The sequence below is a fragment of the Lissotriton helveticus genome, chromosome 9 (genome assembly GCF_964261635.1).
Source record: "Lissotriton helveticus chromosome 9, aLisHel1.1, whole genome shotgun sequence".
NCBI classification, from domain to species: Eukaryota; Metazoa; Chordata; class Amphibia; order Caudata; family Salamandridae; genus Lissotriton; species Lissotriton helveticus.
Genome location: NC_136070.1, coordinates 375,986,294 through 376,004,927, shown reverse-complemented (window position 1 = coordinate 376,004,927; position 18,634 = coordinate 375,986,294). Strand labels below are relative to the sequence as shown.

The 18,634-nt window shown below is 42.9% G+C and overlaps 1 protein-coding gene across 2 annotated transcripts in view; it reads left to right on the top strand.

Moving 5' to 3' along the window:
* The window catches only part of AK7 (adenylate kinase 7), a 344,520-nt gene that overhangs the window by 301,918 nt on the left and 23,968 nt on the right, over positions 1-18,634 (top strand). For both annotated transcript variants that reach the window (XM_078660128.1, XM_078660127.1), the window contains exons 15-17: positions 4,468-4,665; positions 8,143-8,363; positions 14,443-14,601. In XM_078660128.1, coding sequence (XP_078516254.1) covers positions 4,468-4,665; positions 8,143-8,363; positions 14,443-14,601 — 578 coding nt within the window. The remainder of the gene's footprint in view (positions 1-4,467; positions 4,666-8,142; positions 8,364-14,442; positions 14,602-18,634) is intronic.

The following is an 18,634-nucleotide window of genomic DNA, read 5'->3' as shown; positions in this document are numbered from 1 at the left end:
GGTATCAGCAAGAAAGACTGGTCTGAGATTAGCCTGCTTGCATTTTGTTGCTAAGGGATGTCACCAATAAGTTAATTTTCCCTTTCTTTGTTCCTTGTTTGTGTCCTTTGATTAAAGGTGCATGGTTTAGAAGCATGTTTCCACATCTGATTTAATTATGTTAAACACTTTAGAGATCCTGATCATTGGGAATGTTGAATTTTTTCCCTGATTTGTGAAAAGCCGACTCCTGAGAATCCTGGCCATTTGTGCTATCACATTTTGCATGCCACAAGACTTTCCACATACCACATACGTCCAAGGTGTTCCATTGTAACATGTGATACCTTCAGCTAAACATGGCCTTTTACCCAACCATACTTACTACCCATAATTACAATATTACCAGATTTCTTTTAATTCCAGAATTAAATGTGATGTTAATTAAAAGGACTGAAAAAAGGGAGAGACCTGACATGGGAACACATGGCTATGAATCCACGCAAGAGCCGCAGAACTACTGTCATGTAGTCACGCAAAGAGTGCAGAAAATCATTCAGAATATATGGCAAAAGCAAAAGGCTTTAGTTGTTTTAGAATATAGGACAACAAGTAATCTGGTGTAAATCAAAAATGTAAAAGTTGTAGAAGGTAGTAGTCTGTTAGTAGGTTTGACTACCCCTACTATGTTTTTAATATTCAATAAGATATAGATGAATGACCATATCTGCGTCTAGAAATGTGTTTATTAGAATATAAACATTTGGATATAACATTTTGTTACTTTCTTAGTCCATTAACAACACTGTAAACCAGACAGTCCCGAGAGAGTGAGTTTGAGAGGTAATGAGATGTGAGAAAATCTGTGAGAGTGAAACGCACAGGCTTTTGTACTTAGCACCGTTTACCAGAAGTCCATTGGAGACAATGCCAATGTGAAAACATTACATACCCTGCAAAAATTCTATGTTAGATTAAATATCTGTGCTACAGTAATCACTGCAAAAAAAGCAATATGGTGTGTAAGCAGTAAAATCAGTTTGTGTCTATGTACGGGGTTAGCAGAAGAATAAACACCAATAAGCACAGATTTCTAAAAAGGCTAGAGAACCCCACAAAAATACACCAAAAAATAAAACCTGAAAACACACAGGATAGCCTAAATAGATCATGAATACAAGAATTGAAAGCAAACATTTAGCTTATTGGGCATCTCTAGGTTGATTAAATTGTGTCTGCTAAGCAGTAGTGGCATTATCATATATTTAGTATACCAGTCTTTGGATGTCTGTTGTTTGAAAGTGAGGTGAGAAATGTGAATCCATTCACTCAAATAATTAAGTCAATCTTTGTGTAGAAAAAGTACCAGTTCTTCTTATGTCTATATGCTGCATGGAAGTTAACATTAATTTCTTTGATATAATTATGTTAAGATATGTTACACCAACCTACATCCTACACTTCGGTTTGGTCATATCAACACTTTTTCCATGTAAACATACACTCACCTCCCATTACATAGCACACTAGTTCGTTGCAGGCTTCAGGGGGTGAGACAAGAAGGCCAAATACTTTTCAGTGACCTTGTAGACATCAGTAGGACAAATATGAACTTTCTACGATTATTCCATTTGCTCTGGTTTGTTTTTCAATGACATATGATATAATGCTGGATTGTCACCAGCATGTTTGTGCAGATTTGAGACGATTTTGTAGCTCGGACCATTCAACCTTCCATAAGACCTACTTGTGCAGTACGCCAGAATGCACATAATTTTCACTGAAATGTGATCAAGGCTAGACACCACTAATGCTATATCGTTTGTTTGAAAAAACACTGTAAAGCCATCAAGCTACTGGGCTGACACGGTCTCTGCGAAACTGCCTCTGTGCATTCATACTCTATCCCAAAGCTGCCTCTGTGCATTCATACTCTATCCCAAAGCTGCCTCTGTGCATTCATAGTCTATCCCAAAGCTGCCTCTGTGCATTCATGGTCTATCCCAAAGCTGCCTCTGTGCATTCATGGTTATCCCAAAGCTGCCTCTGTGCATTAATGGTCTATCCCAAAGCTGCCTCTGTGCATTAATGGTCTATCCCAAAGCTGCCTCTGTTGCATTAATGGTCTATCCCAAAGCTGCCTCTGTGCATTCATGGTCTATCCCAAAGCTGCCTCTGTGCATTAATGGTCTATCCCAAAGCTGCCTCTGTGCATTCATGGTCTATCCCAAAGCTGCCTCTGTGCATTCATGGTCTATCCCAAAGCTGCCTCTGTGCATTCATGGTCTATCCCAAAGCTGCCTCTGTGCATTCATACTCTATCCCAAAGCCGCCTCTGTGCATTCATGGTCTATCCCAAAGCTGCCTCTGTGCATTCATGGTCTATCCCAAAGCTGCCTCTGTGCATTCATGGTCTATCTCAAAGCTGCCTCTGTGCATTAATGGTCTATCCCAAAGCTGCCTCTGTGCATTAATGGTCTATCCCAAAGCTGCCTCTGTGCATTAATGGTCTATCCCAAAGCTGCCTCTGTGCATTCATGGTCTATCCCAAAGCTGCCTCTGTGCATTCATGGTCTATCCCAAAGCTGCCTCTGTGCATTAATGGTCTATCCCAAAGCTGCCTCTGTGCATTAATGGTCTATCCCAAAGCTGCCTCTGTGCATTCATGGTCTATCCCAAAGCTGCCTCTGTGCATTCATACTCTATCCCAAAGCTGCCTCTGTGCATTCATACTCTATCCCACAGCTGTCTCTGTGCATTCATGTGCTAACCCTACGCTACCTCTGTGTAGTCATATTGTATCCCTCACGGTGCCTCCATGCATTAATGCACTACCCCGAACTCTATCTCTCTGTCTTCATGCTGTACCTCTAACACTGCCTCTCTGTATTCTTGCTCTAATCCCTAATACTGCCTCTGTACATTCATAATTTGGGGCTGCAATTGCTTCTGTGCCACCTATTCCCATCACTAACACCGCATCTGCACACTGTTACGTGACTTCATCTGCCTCTATGCATTCATGCCACACCCCTGGCACTGTCTCTGTGGATGCACACCTTGGGTGTGGCACTGCCTCTGCATTCATAACATAGGTCAAACCAGGGTCGGATTGGTAAAGCGGGCACTCAGGCAATGGCCGAGGGGCTGGAATCGAAGTTCCAGCTGTCGGCTGCTTTTTTGGCTGCCTGGGGGGCCGATTTGGGCTGTGTCTTGTGAGTTCATCCATTACCTCCCTTGTATCAACCGGCAGAGGTGTCACTCCCTTTCTCTCGCTGGGCCGGCCAACTAATGTTGGCATACTGAGCAGGGACAGGGGCCTGAGCAGAAGTGGCCTCACTTGTTTGCAGGTGTTTATAAACCTTCGCTGAAGCAGTGTTTTGAGGAAAGGCAATATGCAAATGTGGCCACTATTTTTTAGCATGCCGGGGCCGATTTCTAATCCTAATCCAACCCTGGGTCTAACACACCTTTACCATTCGTACCCTAGAGCAGACAACACCTTCGTCCATTCAGACCAGAGAGCTGATTGTACTCTGTGCCCTCTTAACAGTTTCTCTATGCATTGCTGTTATACCCCATTACTGACGCTACCTCTCTGCATTCATAGCACAGGCCTAGATGTGCTTATGTGTATCTAAACCACACAGCTGTCACTTTCTCGGGTCTCTCTACATGCATACCCCCAGTCTGACACTGTCTGCATGAACCTATACCACAAGGCTGTGCCACTGTTTCTGTGCATTGAAAATGAAGGGCTGGTCCTGTCTTTGGGCACTCACATTGCCAGACTGACACAGCCTGCACACTTGAGTCTTGAGGCTGAATCTGTATTCTGAGCGTCCATTACACAGACTGGCATTGTCTGTGCACTTGTGTAACACGACTGATGTGACTTCTGTGTACTCACACGACAGGGTGGCCACATCTTCACATCCGTTCCCCAAAAGCTGCTGTGTCTTCTGCGCCCTCACATACCATTACTGACACTTCTTGTAGGTTTTCACACTTGGGTCTTGATTCTGAGAGGTGAGGTTAAACTCAATCCCTGCTCAAATGGTTCTGTGTTGTTTTGTGCACCACCTCAATGTTTCCCGGATTGATAGGTCAAACCTGGTGAAATGTATCTGGACAGAATATGAGAGTAAAACCAAATACACGCGGAAATCAATGTAGTAAACATAAACACTCAAGCACCGATGTAATTCCCCATTTTGCAGTACAAACCTGGAATAGAAGGTCTTTATGGCACCCCGTCAATACCTCACACCAAAGTAACAGTATTTACCGGGTACAGTAAATTCCTCACTTTTTACCAAGACATTCCTAAGCACGGATGAACTGATATTGACATTCTCTTTTGTGTTATTATCTGTGTAATTCACATTTTATTCACTGGCCTTGTTTATTTCTGCATGCACACTCTTAAGAAATGCACCTACATTTCGCTGTGGTTGTCTCTGACTGTACATGTGTTTTTGTTTCCAGACTATATTTTCTCCCTAGATGCCTCTGATGAGTTCCTTAAGAAACGTATAATCAATCTTCCTGAAAGTGTTGTTGTTGGAACTCACTACACTCAGGATCGATACTTGAGGAGTCTTGCCTTGTTCAGGGACTTAAACACAGAAGACGAGACTGTTCTCAATTACTTTGATGAGCTTGAAATCCACCCAGATCATATAGGTAAGAAATTCATGCATTGGACTCATAATGACAACATCGGTATTGTAGCACATGTCGTAGTCAGAGCAAGAGAATGTTTATGTAAGGTTTGAAGTGTGATGGCATTTGCGCCATTCATGCCAATTCTGTAGTAATCTGCATATACTCGAAGGGGCATTGGTTCATTCTCCTTCCGCCATTGGCTTATTTGGCTCAGGGACCTTCAGCTATTGGATTAATGCGTTGTCAATCACGTTAGGGGGCATTGTACACGAGTATTTTAGTTTCACCTTCTTTTTATTGGCTGTTTGTGTGTATCCATGCATCTCAATCCGAATACATGAGGGACTATTTTACATCTAAAAAGTACACAGTGTGATCACACATTTAATTCTTTATTGCATCCATGCATTAAATGCACAGAGTAATCCTTGTTTTGAATTGTTTTGCACCTAGCTGGGATTTTATATTTGTTTTTCCAAGTGCACGAATTGTGAGAGTCCAACCAGTTGCGTACTGTTCACAAGTCTGTTGCAATGCTCCTTAGACAATGCCTTGTGGTTCCTGTAGTTTTGATAGAGACTTTTTAAATCGATTGCACCAGAAACTATTTATTGGATGATTACATATTTATGGGCTTCTTTGGAGCAAGAAAAGGGAAAAGCAGTGCAAAAGGAACCATCTCCAGATGGATAGTTCTATCTGGTAAGATTTACTGTAGGCTAGCTGTTAGATCTAGGGGTCTCTAGTTGGCAGAGGTAGGTACCACTGTCCAAATAGGGACCCTTGCTTCTAGTCAGGGTAAGGAGGAAACACTCTTTAGATAACCCCTGCTCACCCCCTTGGTAGCTTGGCACGAGCAGTCAGGCTTATCAAAGGCAATGTGTAAGGTATTTGTACCAACACTCACAGTAACACAGTGAAAACACCACAAAGGGACTCCACAACAGTTTAGTAAAATAGAAGTATTTAATCTAAACTAGACGAGACCAAAACGACAAAAATCCAACATACACAGTTCAAGAATATGGTTTCAAAAGAGTTCTTAAGATTGCGTTAAAATAATCCACAGTTGAGTCACGTTTTAGCCAACAGTACCTTTAGATGCGACAAAAGTTCCAAGTGAAAGCTGCAGCGTTGAAAAGCAAGCAATACTTCACTCCTGAGACCCTGGGGTGGCGATTCGACAACCCCGCTGGACGCAGCGGGCGTGCTGCGATGACTCCGGTCTGTATGGGGAGGGATGCGATACCTTGCGTGGATTCCGGTGCGCAGGTTTCGTAGGAAGCGTCTTGCAAAAGGTACGATGCGACGATCTTCGGGACGGCGACGATCTCAGGTGCGGTGACGATGCGCGGCGCAGCGTCGATCTTCTCCTCTCGCGGTACCTCGATGTGATGGCTCTGCGATGATTCTCGCCACGACGTGCTGCGGTCCGCAAGCAGGCGGTGCGACGATCTCACCCAGTGACGACAGGCTCTGCGACGATACTCGCAGCAATGGTACTTTTCCCGCACCGGAGCGATGCGTTCCGCAAGTGAAGGATGCGTTGGTTCTTACAGCGGCAACAGGTGCTGCGACGATCTCGATCTTTACGGTGGCGGGAATTTCCTCGCACTGACGGGGATGCGCTCCGCAAGTGAGCGATGCATGAAAATTTGCAGAAAGTCTTTAGTATCTTCTTTTCCAGCTTCCCAAACACAGGTACAACTTCCAGAGGCACCACAACTAGCCCAGGCACTCTAGGGAGGACAGAACTCTCTCAGTAGAGTTCAGGGAAGCTAGGGGTGAAGTCCTTTTGTTCCTGGGACTTCTTAACAGGGAATCCGCTCAACTCATGCCCTTGGAGATCTCTTCAAGCAAGGAGACACAGCACACAATGTGTACAGAAAGAGAAGGGTTAGGCCTGGTCAGTGGGGACACTGGCGGGGTTGACATGGTAGTTCACAGACTGCACACTGGCACTGCGGTGGCAGGCCTGAGACACCATTTTAGGGCTACTCATGTGGGCGGCACAATCAGTGCTGCAGGCCCACTAGTAGCGTTTGTATCACCAGTCCTGGCACACTCAGTGCACTTTACTAGGGACTTCTTGGTGATACAAATATGCCAATCATGGATAACCAATTACCATAACAATTTACTCAGAGAGCACTTACACTTTGACACTGATCAGCAGTGGCAAAGTGCCCAAAGCATCTAAACCAGCAAAAACGAAATACAGCACAGCATCAAAAATACAGGAGGTAGAGGCAAAAACACAGGGGAAACCACGCCAAAGATGCCAGGTCTAACACTAGCCAACAAGCAAGCCCCAGAAGGTTTCATTTCACCAGAGTACTGGTGTGCAGTGTGCCAGTCTCGGATGTCTGCCAGGCTGCTACGTGGGTGTCACTCCACACAATTACAAAACACTTATGCTTGGATAGCCAGTTCCGATGGAAGGGTCATTTTAACCCATCTTTCTACCAGGATTCCATGGTCTTGAGCCATTTCTCAGACCCACCACCTGGGGTGGTGCTGCTTTGGTATCTATTATGGGAGAGGATGTGGCATAACAGCTAGAGAGGTCAACCTTGAAGCTGGGGAACCAGATTCGAGTCTCGACAGGGACGCTCAACATACTGTGATTCTGGGCAAATCACTTAATCTCCCCAACGAAATTAATGTGTCCATCGTTAAAGCAACTGGTGTTCATGTAAAGCACTCTGATACCTTCTCGTCGAGTTTGCGCTATATAGAAGTACAATAACAAAAAACTACCGACTGAGCAATCTGGGGTTAGAAGTCTATGTCAGAAAGATACGTTACTGGCCTTTGGTAACGCCTTTTCTTGTAGAGACTCCATCGAATCACAGATTCCTCACTCTCTCATCCTCCTCCTGTTCTGTGGAATAGACTCATAAGATCCATTAATAAGTTCCCGAACTAAAGCTCTGTAATTGACACTTTTAGATTTCTATGGGTTCTGCATCCAACAGCACAGAAGGAGATCAGAGAGAACCTAATGTCAGGGCATGGAAGTGGCACAGAAATAGTGACCCAGACGTCACATCCTGGGTGGGATGCATCTGACGCAGAGCCACATATCGCCACCTTTTGACATGCAAGAGAATTGCTATCATGAAATCTCTGAATCCAGTCTGGCACCTGGTGGTATTCACAAGATGAGGAATCTCCAGTTAGATATAGTCTCTAGCAGAGAAAGTGTTACTGCAGGTAAGCAACTTGTTCTTTAGGGTGGTTCTTAGTCACAGTGTGTGTTGCCAGTTGATGTTAAGCCAGTGCTGAATAGCCTTTGAAAACAGTGTTTCTTTCTTTCCATCCAGAAAGTCCAACAAGGTTTTTCTGCAGGGCCAGATGACCTGCTGCTCAGATTATATGTATAAGTCTCCAATATATGCTTTCCACTGCATCCAAAAATAATTATGTTGTGCTTGAGGCTGTAGCTAATATCTCGTTTATTAAGTTGTCTAAAACCTTGTGGTTTTGTTGAAGATGTAGCAGCAGATGATGACCCCCAGTACAGAACAGTGACAAAACACATCACCGAAACGGTTGGGGAACCACGGAACTACGGCTTAACACCTGAAGAAATGGCTAAACAAGAAAAGAAAGCAGCCGAAGAGCATCTGGCTGAAGAATCAAGATTAAAGTCTGAAAGGGAGAGAAAAGACGCAGAAGAGGCAGCAGAAAAGATTTCTCGTTGGGAAGAGTGGGTATGTCTCACAAATGCACACGAATCCGCATTTTTGTTGCACTCAAGCAAGGATACTAAAACATCAATAGCAATATGTGATCATCAACAGCAATATGTAATTTTGTGCATGCCAAGTATGAGTTTCCCCCTCGGTAAAAGCTTGTCCTTAGCATCCCTCCCACCCCACCCCACCACTTCTACCAGGGAAGGACAGAGCTTCTGTCACCACCAGTTTGGGATTGCAAATTAATGCTGCCACCATATGCAACTCTCCAAGTACACCTGACCACCAGCACCCAAGTTATTTCTTTACTTAGACACACATACTGTTGACAATCTTCAAAGCTGATCTTCAGCAACTTTTTCTATTACAAGTCTTGAATTGGTTGTGTTCTGGTTCTGGGAGGACCGGCCCTGGCAGATGGGCTAGATTCATCCTATTGGAGCAGGGGCAGGCGTGATTTGCACTGCCCCAGCTCAAAAAATGAGGTCGAACTGGATGTTTTGAAATGTGCCTTAGGAAAGTCAAAGATCAAGGCTGTCAGTAGAAAGTCTGCAGAAATAAAAATGCCTTCTTCTGAAATATGCGTGTATTTACATATTGGGCAAGGTTTAAAGAGGCGTCTTTCAGGAGAAGACATTTTCACTTCTGAACTTTCTACTGACAGCTGTGATTTTTGACTTCCATGAGGTACATTTCAAATCATCCACTTTGACCTCTGTTTCAGATAACTCACTGGACCTCTACTCATGACGTGCGGATCATCCCCAAAAGGCAGCAATAAAAGGGGCAGGGCTGCAATTAAAGAAACTTAATGAAGGAGTGTTTTGTTTCCATAAACTTCAAAGTAATTAAGACTTTTGAAATGGATGGAGCAATGCTTCCTATCACTTTCCTTGACGCAAACAATAATCACTAGCAGTTTAAAAAGGAACTTCAAGCAGTCAGCAGTCCATGAAGTACAATACGGTGCTACATGGCTGGAATTGCAAGGAAGGCTTGTAAAAATATTTATCCTTTATATTACGTAATAATTCATGGTTATGTACATCAATACTTTAAAAGGCTGCACGAGAACAGAGGTTTCAAGGAGGGAACAGGAAAGATGAGTGAAGGAGTAAAGGAACTTTATGGCAAGTTGTTTGCATAAAGAAAATATGCTACCTTAAGGCGTTTTAAGTGCTGAAAGGGAACAGAATCAGAGGTAGAGGGAAGAGTGGGACATTCTGCCACCCTAAGGCTTCTTCAAAGAGCTACATAGGACACTAATAGGAGACAGCGGGGAAGGTGAAATGTAATCCTTCATAAGAAACAATATAAATCCATGTTTCCTCATGTACCTCTCGCTCATGATCTGTTATTCCTCTTTCTTTTTCCCATTTTTAACTTTGAAGCATAACAATTATACAAGCATCCAACATTCTATAAGGTTCTCCTCTTCCATGTACCCAATCTTCATTCCCCATGTTAGCGTGTGAGCAATTTTAAGGATTGCACATGTACTTCACAAACTTCCAGAGTGCCCCAACATTTCCCTTTGCTCTCTCCTCATCTTCCCTCTCTCCTATCACTTCTTTCAAATTCACAGCACTTGGAAGTTGCTTAAAGATTGTATACGGGCTATACAAAATAAAACAATGCAATGATATTCCTCTTTTCTTTCTCTCCCTTCTAAAGATGTAAATATTAACTATTTATATTATGTTTAATACTGACATTTAACCTCTTAGCAAGTGCTTACAATTTTGACAGTTGGGTAATAGAGACAGAAACATATTAAATAGTCAAGCTTATATGTAGTTTTCATTGGGCATTGTTTTGTGCTCTTGCAAGGGCAAAAACAATTTTATGTTGAAGTACAAAAGCCTTGTGTTTCACCTTCATCAGTGATGGCATGTCTGCTGGAAGACATCCCTTCCAAAACTGAAAATGTATATAACAGTACATCTGATACAGTAGGTAGGTTACAATATTTTGTAGTTTGGTTGAAGCCTTTTTAGAAAAGAGGGTGCTGACATTGTCTTGATTTCAATAAATGTTTTAAAAGTATATAGGCCTAATTTCCTTGTAAGACAGATAATTATTGGGGGAATGGAAAAAAACTGCTGTAATAGGTCGCAATATCCAATTGACATGCTTATTGCTAGTGTTGATTAGATGTGACTTGTGAGTTTGTTGTCCACAACCCACCAATCATTGAGTAAATTCTTGCTCTGAGGATTGTACCTAAGACTACTTTAAAAAAAAGATGTTTGTGAACATTAGGAGACAAATGCTGTGTAATACTATGGATGCATGGAACCTGAAGACGGAAGGGAATGAGGAGATATCTTAGAACAGATGTCGAAATTATCAGGTTCTTTGTGTGAACTCACGTTTTTCCAAAACAGAGAGATTGGAAAGCGATCTATTGCTGCAGTATCTTTAGCATCATGTTGGATGGGAAATTAATTGTGATGAAACCTCATGCATATCTTCCAACTGCCCACAAGAAGCTAGTCCGGATTTGTAATCCTATAAAAAATGTGTAACCCGATAGTTCCAAGCATGGCGTTATGTCTCGATCCATACTTATAACAGAAAGTAAAACTTCAATTCCTAACATTCTTTGTTCTCTTGGGTTAAAATCGCCACTGAGTTGCAAGTTACCTTTTTGACATACAGCCATGCTCATTGAAGTGGGCTCATCTAAAAAATAGAGATTTGTTTTCTTTGTTCGAGGTCAATATCACTAACTTTAAGCAGAATCAGTGACTGGGAGATTTTGTAGTTGGGAGGCCAAGAGGAGCTAGGTTCGTGCCTAAGTTTCCTGAAAACGACTGACAATGTAAATTATTATTATTTTACATTATTGTATGGAAAATTACATTCTGTAGATATCTTGAAAATCTTGTTTTGATATGGCCCTTCCGGACCAGTGCTAGACAATCCTGCCCCAGCTTGATGACCAGGGCCTATGTATTTTGGCTAGGTCATGTGTGATATATTATACCATTCCTGGCTACTTGGCATGGGTTTGCACACTATACCTTTTTCAGGGTGCAACAGTGAACATCATATTATATAATGCAAACTTTTCATGAACTCAACAGAAGGAAACAGCAGTCCTGTAAATGACAGAATGAAAATTTGACGGTACAGGAGACAAAGGGCAGAAGGACTCAACCAAATCCTACAATTTGACAGCAAGTAATGCAAGAGAGAACCACCGCAGATGTTTGCGGTAGCAAGTACCCATGAAGATTCAACAGTGGCAAACTCCATGTTGACAGACGGAGAGGCCTCAAATAGAGACTCAACCAACTATGTCACTCAGAAGAGGAGCAGAAAATGCCAAAGTGACCAAAAAGCACTGAGACCCTTGTTGACACAACCAGGTCTGAGAAACTCCTGGAGAGCACATTTTCCGGATACAATGGACTGCTCATATTACTCGGAATGCACAATTTATATGCCAGATTAGATATGTTTGTGTGCACTCCATAGGTGCAGGCTAAAGTGGAGCATGCTGAGCATATAATTTGATCACAATCCACTGCTACTGGTAATGAAGTGAGATATGAGAAGGACATCAATTCCACATTGGAAACTGGCAATAGAGGTATTGGAAGACCAAGTATTTAGACACATGCTAGATGAAGCTTACAAAAATACTTGAAAGAAAATGAGGACATTGCCGCCTCTGTACTGATTGATTGGGAAGCCTTTAAGGCTATTATAAGGGGCAACTGCATCACTGCTGTAGCTAGATTCAGGCCCACCCTGTCTAAGTAGGTATATAAGTAGGTCCAAGACTAGGCTTGGACTTCCGGAAGTGCACGAACATTTACTGGAAAAGAGGGAACTATTGGAACATCTAATCCAGAGATTTCCATACTCCAGAGAAGTTTTGACTATAAGGAATATTTAACAAGAGCACATGATGAACATGAGGGGACTGAGAGTCGCCTGGCCTAACTAGCAAACCCAGAGAAGAAAGGATGTCCCATACTAGGGAGGAAATATTAGAGGGCCACATGGTATGCTTGCAATGCAAGATAAATCAATCTCTTGTAAAATAATAAAGGACTCAACACACTCCAAGCCCCTCTACAGTGATAGCAGTCAGTTTCTTTGAGAAAATCTTCAACTGGAAGCATAGGTGTTGATATGGCTAGAGGAGGCAGAGGCCTTGGTGGGATGATATCACTGTTCACAAGGTTAGGGTCACAATTAAAAACCATGGCAAAGATCCCCCGATCAAATGGCCTACCCTTGGAATCCTATGCTGCATATATTATGCTAGTGTTGGTAGAGGTATACAGTGAGGTGTAAAATGTGCACAACCCTCTTCCTATAACTAGGGAACCCATTATAGCATTGCTTCTGAATTAGGGCAAAGCTAAGTTGTACATGGCATCGCACAGGCCACATTCAATGCTCAGTGTCCATTATCAAATCCTGAGCAAAATATAAGCTACTTGACTCCTACCTCTGATGCCAAGGCTGATACAAAGGGATCAAAGCTGGTAAACACCTAATCCCTCACACAAGGGCGGCCCTTCAAAATATCATGTGGTGCCACCTTGTCACAGATTAGTACCGCCACAACCAGCCTGCTAACCAGCCCCAGTTAGCCTGTAGTCAACTACACTGATACTGAAAATCATCCCTTGTGATTTTCACTTCACTTTATAGGCAAAAAACACCCTTCACAAGTGTCAAGCAAACTCACACTTACATTCTAATTCAAGAACTTACTAGAGTCTATTTGCCCCTGCTCTCCAATAGCCCCGATCTACAAACACCGAATGGTGAAAAAAGATATCTCATCTAGTTTTGAGAGCCTACCTGTCTCCAGACAGGCCTAGACCATGTTAGCACTGACCCCACCAAATTGTGCACATTCTGCCTGAAAGACTAGACAGACGGGGGCATAGTTATCAATTGTGCACTTGGTGCAGTGGCATCGGGCACAGATTTTGGTGTGCCCATCCCCCCAATTATGCCTCTTTTTTATTGTCCAACCAGGGGCAGACTGGGCATATTCATTGCTTGTTTTACGGCCCCTGGTGCCCTTAGTGTGCCACTGTAGACATACAACACCCCTCTGCAGACATATTGCATGGGGAGATCTGCCTAAGGCACTGAATCATGATGTATGACGTCAGTCGTTCCAGCATGCCCACACATTACGTCTGTGTGCTGATGCTGCAGCTGACATCTTAACATGGGCGGCCAGGTGAGAGGGAAAGCCACGCTTCTGTCCTGTCCGCCCATCTAAACAACAATCTGCCCTACCCCATCCTATACTCCACAACCAGGGCAGCCATTATAGAGGAACTGTATTATATATATTTAGCAACAGTTTCACAATCAATATTTTTTTTATAGTATAACAACATTTATGTAATACAGATGGGGATAGAATTGTTTACTCCAGTGTTAATTACACAAGCAGCAAAATTGTGGAAAATGCTTTTGCATTTGTTTCATCTAGGTTTGCACCTTATGGCCATGTTGAGTGTGCCATGTAATGATGATGATGATGATGAAACAACTTATATAGCATGCAGCTACTCCTAAAAGTGCCCTGGCGTGTAGCAACAGATCTAATATAGAGATCTGAAAAGATATTCGTTTTGCATGAAAACCCAGGATTTCAGCCTTTTTTAAAGATTGTGGTATTGGTTAGAGTGAGGAGCTCCAAGGGTATTGTATTTCATGCAACAGCTCCCTAATCCCCGAGTGATCTTCCTCCCGCTCTGGCTTGTTGAATTTTAGGAATTGCCGCTAACAGTTTATTAGCTGAACGCAAATTTTTCTGTGGGTTATAAAAACAGGACCTAGCCCTGAGATATGAGATAATGTACACATGAAGAATGAACATGTTGATATAAGCCCCTCAATGTGAGCCTAATGTAATGTAGGGTTCCTCATCGTGTTGATGGAACAATCTGAGAAGGTTTACATTGTTGTAAAAATTGCACAGATTTAGGAGAAGTATGGGGTGCACCTTTGTAGAGTGTAAGGATATTTTTGCTTGTGGCATTTCATTTTAATTGCATGCATAAAAATCCAGTTTTTTTAACCCAAGTTCTTTGTTCTCCAATTGCAGAATAAGCGTGTAGAGGAAGTGAAGAGACAAGAGCAAGAATTACTTGAGACACAGACTACTCCTCTGAGAAACTACCTAATGAAGAATGTCATGCCAACTCTTATGGATGGGTTAAATGAATGCTGCAAAATCAGGCCTGATGACCCAGTTGACTTCCTGGTAAGAGACCACATTAGTCATTCCGCTGATCTGAGTTTTCCCTCTGACAAATGTAAGATTCTAAACCTATCACATCTGCGCCCCGGTTTCTTTTGAAAGTTGATTTGTATTGTATGCTGTGCTGTTATATGAGTCATAAAGAGCACTAACACCACAGGTTTAGCCTCCAGGTGCTAGAGAGCTAAGATGCTTCACCATTTAACTAACCATCATTGTTACTTGGAGAACATCAACATCTTAATGCGCCATTAAAAATGTCAGGTGATTTTAGTAGCCCGGGCAGGTAGTTGAAATTGGTTTACCAGTATGGCTGCCCCCACACGGAAAACAGTTGCCCATCTGGCCTCTGATTGTGAAACATAGGAACCTTCAGAGGCTTTTCCAATTCAGGAGCTTAACTTATAGTCTGATCTATCTTGCTAGTAGTTATAAATTCAGTGCTAAGAAAATATTAAAATGGTGCCCACGATCAACGACGGGGAAAAGGCTGAGGAGTTCAGATGCTTCTATAGGAACGTCTGTCTCAGAGGCTTTCCCTCCCCCACACAACAGGAGGACCTCTTGGAAAAGCTGCAACTTCCAGGGTGCATAGATGTTCAGAATGATTGAAGGGACCCATTGTCAAGTCTTTAAATCCCTAAAACCTATCAAAACTCCAGGCACAGATGGTGCCAAAGCCCAATTTTACAAAATGTACTGCTCCAAATAAGCCCCAAAACTTGCATCCCTGTTCAACTACTGCGCTGTTGCAGGCTCTGTTACTCTCACAATGGGGGAGGCAACAATGGCAGTCAGGTGTTATTTCATCTCCTTGTACTCCTATCCATTATAATCTGGCCTTTACACCAGCTCAGAGGGTCAGTCCTTTCACACCTGGAGAGAGGGCAGCTGTAAAATGATCTCAGATATGTATGACAACGCAACCTCCAAGACATTCCTGCAATGTAGGACATCCTTTGACCTGCCGGAGTCTGAATGACTGTGCTACGTCCAGATATGACATTGTGTCTCCCACCCTCTCATCCACGACAGGGCCACCAGAGTCCATATACCACTTGAGTCCCTTTCCCCTAAATTGGAAGTCACCAGAGGGACAGTTTCCAGCCTCTATGAGATCTTAGTGGCACACAATGTCCCTCATGGTGCCATAACAGAGAATGGGAATGCATCCTTGGGACACAGATCACAACATAAACAGGGGGAGAGGCCGGGCAGAGGCATACATTCTGCCTCCATATCCAATAAGGGTCGGGAAATGCATTACAAGACATGGTATGGCTGGCACTACACCCTCCCCAGACTACAACATATGTACCACAACACCTCCCCCAGATGCTGGCAGGAATGTGGGGAACTGAGAGAGGCATTGTACATATGGTGGGACTGGCAGGTGGTCCCTCCCTTCTGGGAGGAACTTTCCAAGTTACCACACAGCATTTTGGGCTATCCTATTCTGCCAAGCCAGAAGTAATGCTCCTGGGTCGTAAACCTGGGGGTTTGAGGTTGCTGACTAACCACGAGTGGCATGTGACTTTACAAAGCCTAGGGCAGCAAAACTGACCATAACTTACAATTGGAATAAGGCGCAATGTCCATCACCTGCCCAGTGATGCCATAGCATAGACTGTAAACCATACTTGCTATGGAATGTGGAGAAGTGTGGCTCACTGGTTAGAGGAGGCAGACCCTGAAGCAGAGGTCAGACCGGGACCAGGGTTAAATTCCCGACGCGGCAGGGTCTTGATCTCAAAATGTCCACGGACTCGATAATTCTCGCTTCGGTGCCTACTCAAATCAGGGCTTCACACTCTGCAACTCTGGGCAACAGCTTGCTCAATCTCCACTACGGCCCCCCGCAGCGGGATGCCTGGCTTTCACCTTGGGGGTGCCCAGTAGGGGCTATCTCACAGGGAAAAACCAGGACGGGTTCCCAAAGCAAGCGCCTTGACACCCATAGGGGTGATTAGTGCGCTATATAAGAAGCCACACATTTACATTTACATGTTTGATAAGCAACATTAAGGGCACACACTTATTATATGACAACAAATGGAAATCACTTTATTTCAAGTTGAGTGGCAGCCCCCCGAACTCAGCCGTTTCGCCGCAGTAGAGGCCCCTAGGCCTCTCTCACTGACGGCTGATTGGCTGGTTATACCCCACTTTAACCTTCCATCGTGCTCACATATTGAAATATAGTCCTAGACGTCAACAATATTATTTCATAACTTCTAGGCCGGCCTCTCTGGGTGGACACATGGGTAGGGATGTTTTCTCTCTTCTGCAGTTGGGGTGGGGAGGGGTAAGATGTGAACACAGGCCCTCAGCCCACGTGCGATATGACAAGGTGACAATTTATTTTACATCGTTCGGAACAATGTGATGTCTGTAATTACCACTTGCATACGACCCATTCTGAATTGTCATCTTCTGTGGCCGCCAGGGCCCATTATGTGTTCACTTTTCAGCTGCAATTGTTAATATGAAGATTTAAATAAAATATTAAGTGAAATGACTGATGTATCTCCATGGTCAGTGCCACCATCACAGAATGGCTTTTTTTTTTTAGAATTGCTTGCTCTCACCATTTGGTAGTAGCAACTAGTCGCGCCCTCCATTTTGGATGATTTGTAAACCGAGAATGAGATAGGCTGTCACGCCTAAAAACAGGGTGTAACAATAATGCAGTTGCAATGTAATTATAACATCACCATTTTATCTTTCAAAGGTGTTGCAATATAGCGAATAACTGAATAGATGTTTCTTCATTAGTGCCAGTGGCGTCGTACACCCCGACTTAAGCAGCTTAAGGGGGGGTTTGCTACTGGGCCCACTTGCTGCTAACGTATCTCACTTGGCCGGAAGACAACATGTTTGTAAATATCTTCCTCTAGATTTTACAAATGTTTTTTTTTTTGCTTGATTCTTGTTTACTTCCTTCTTTTTATCCTCTCCAGAGGTCTTGCAAACTCTCCCTTAGGTGCCTACTTGAGAATTAAATAAATCTTAGTTCTTTCGCCAGCATTTTCTTTTGATCATAAATCATGTGATCCAGGACAAAGCACTTCAAATTCCTGGAACTTTAATTCTGGGTGTTGACAGCCGGACTGACAGCAGCTCGCATAGTGTCAATCGTTTTTTTGTGGGGGTTTTTCACTGCAGCACACTTTTTAAATGTTTTAGTCAGGACTCAAAATGCAAGCCAGACACATTGGCTTTGCCAGTGCTTGTTCCAAAATGCCATGACTATTTTGCTTTCTTTTAGGTCAATCTTCGTGTGAGTGTCAGATTGGGCAATGACACATCCCTATGCTTCACTGAGGACTAGCCCTCCTTGGAGTCCCTGCTCTAGAAAAGTGCTGAAGTGTGTGTAGCCTTCTTTGTCCTGTGTTTTACACCAGGCTCTGGCTTTCCATGAAGCGTGTTGGCGCATGAGAAGCACTGCAGCTACAGGTACATAATAAACAGAATCTGAAAGTAGGGATATCTTTCTAAACACATCGTCTCCGCATAGGGAAGGAAGTGATCCAGCGCCCCTATAGAAATGTTGTCTCAATCTATACATCCAATACCACAATACTCACCATTTATAAAAGTCTAAAAAAAGGCCCATAAATCACTGTGTCTAAAATCGGGCAACTGAATCATGTGACCTAATTAAACAAGGAATCTATATACATTTATATACATCTGCAGAATTTCATCATATCCATGGATAAATCAAAGAACATTTAATTAAGTCACTAGGCGATAAACCAAACTGATGGTAACGATTCTTAAATAACAAGGCCAGCTTGAAATTTTAAAATCTATTTTATTTTCTCAATGTTAGCATTTTAATAAGTGACTTTATTTTATTAGCATTTCAGTAATCAAGCAGCTTTAATTCAGGTTTAGCATTAAGAACTGATATTTCAAAGCAAATCAAGAAACATGAATAAAATCTGTTTCGATATGTTAAATCTATTTCCCTAGCTAACTCACTTCACTAAAAAGGAATAATGCTGAGTTAATATAAAATCAAAGAACCCTA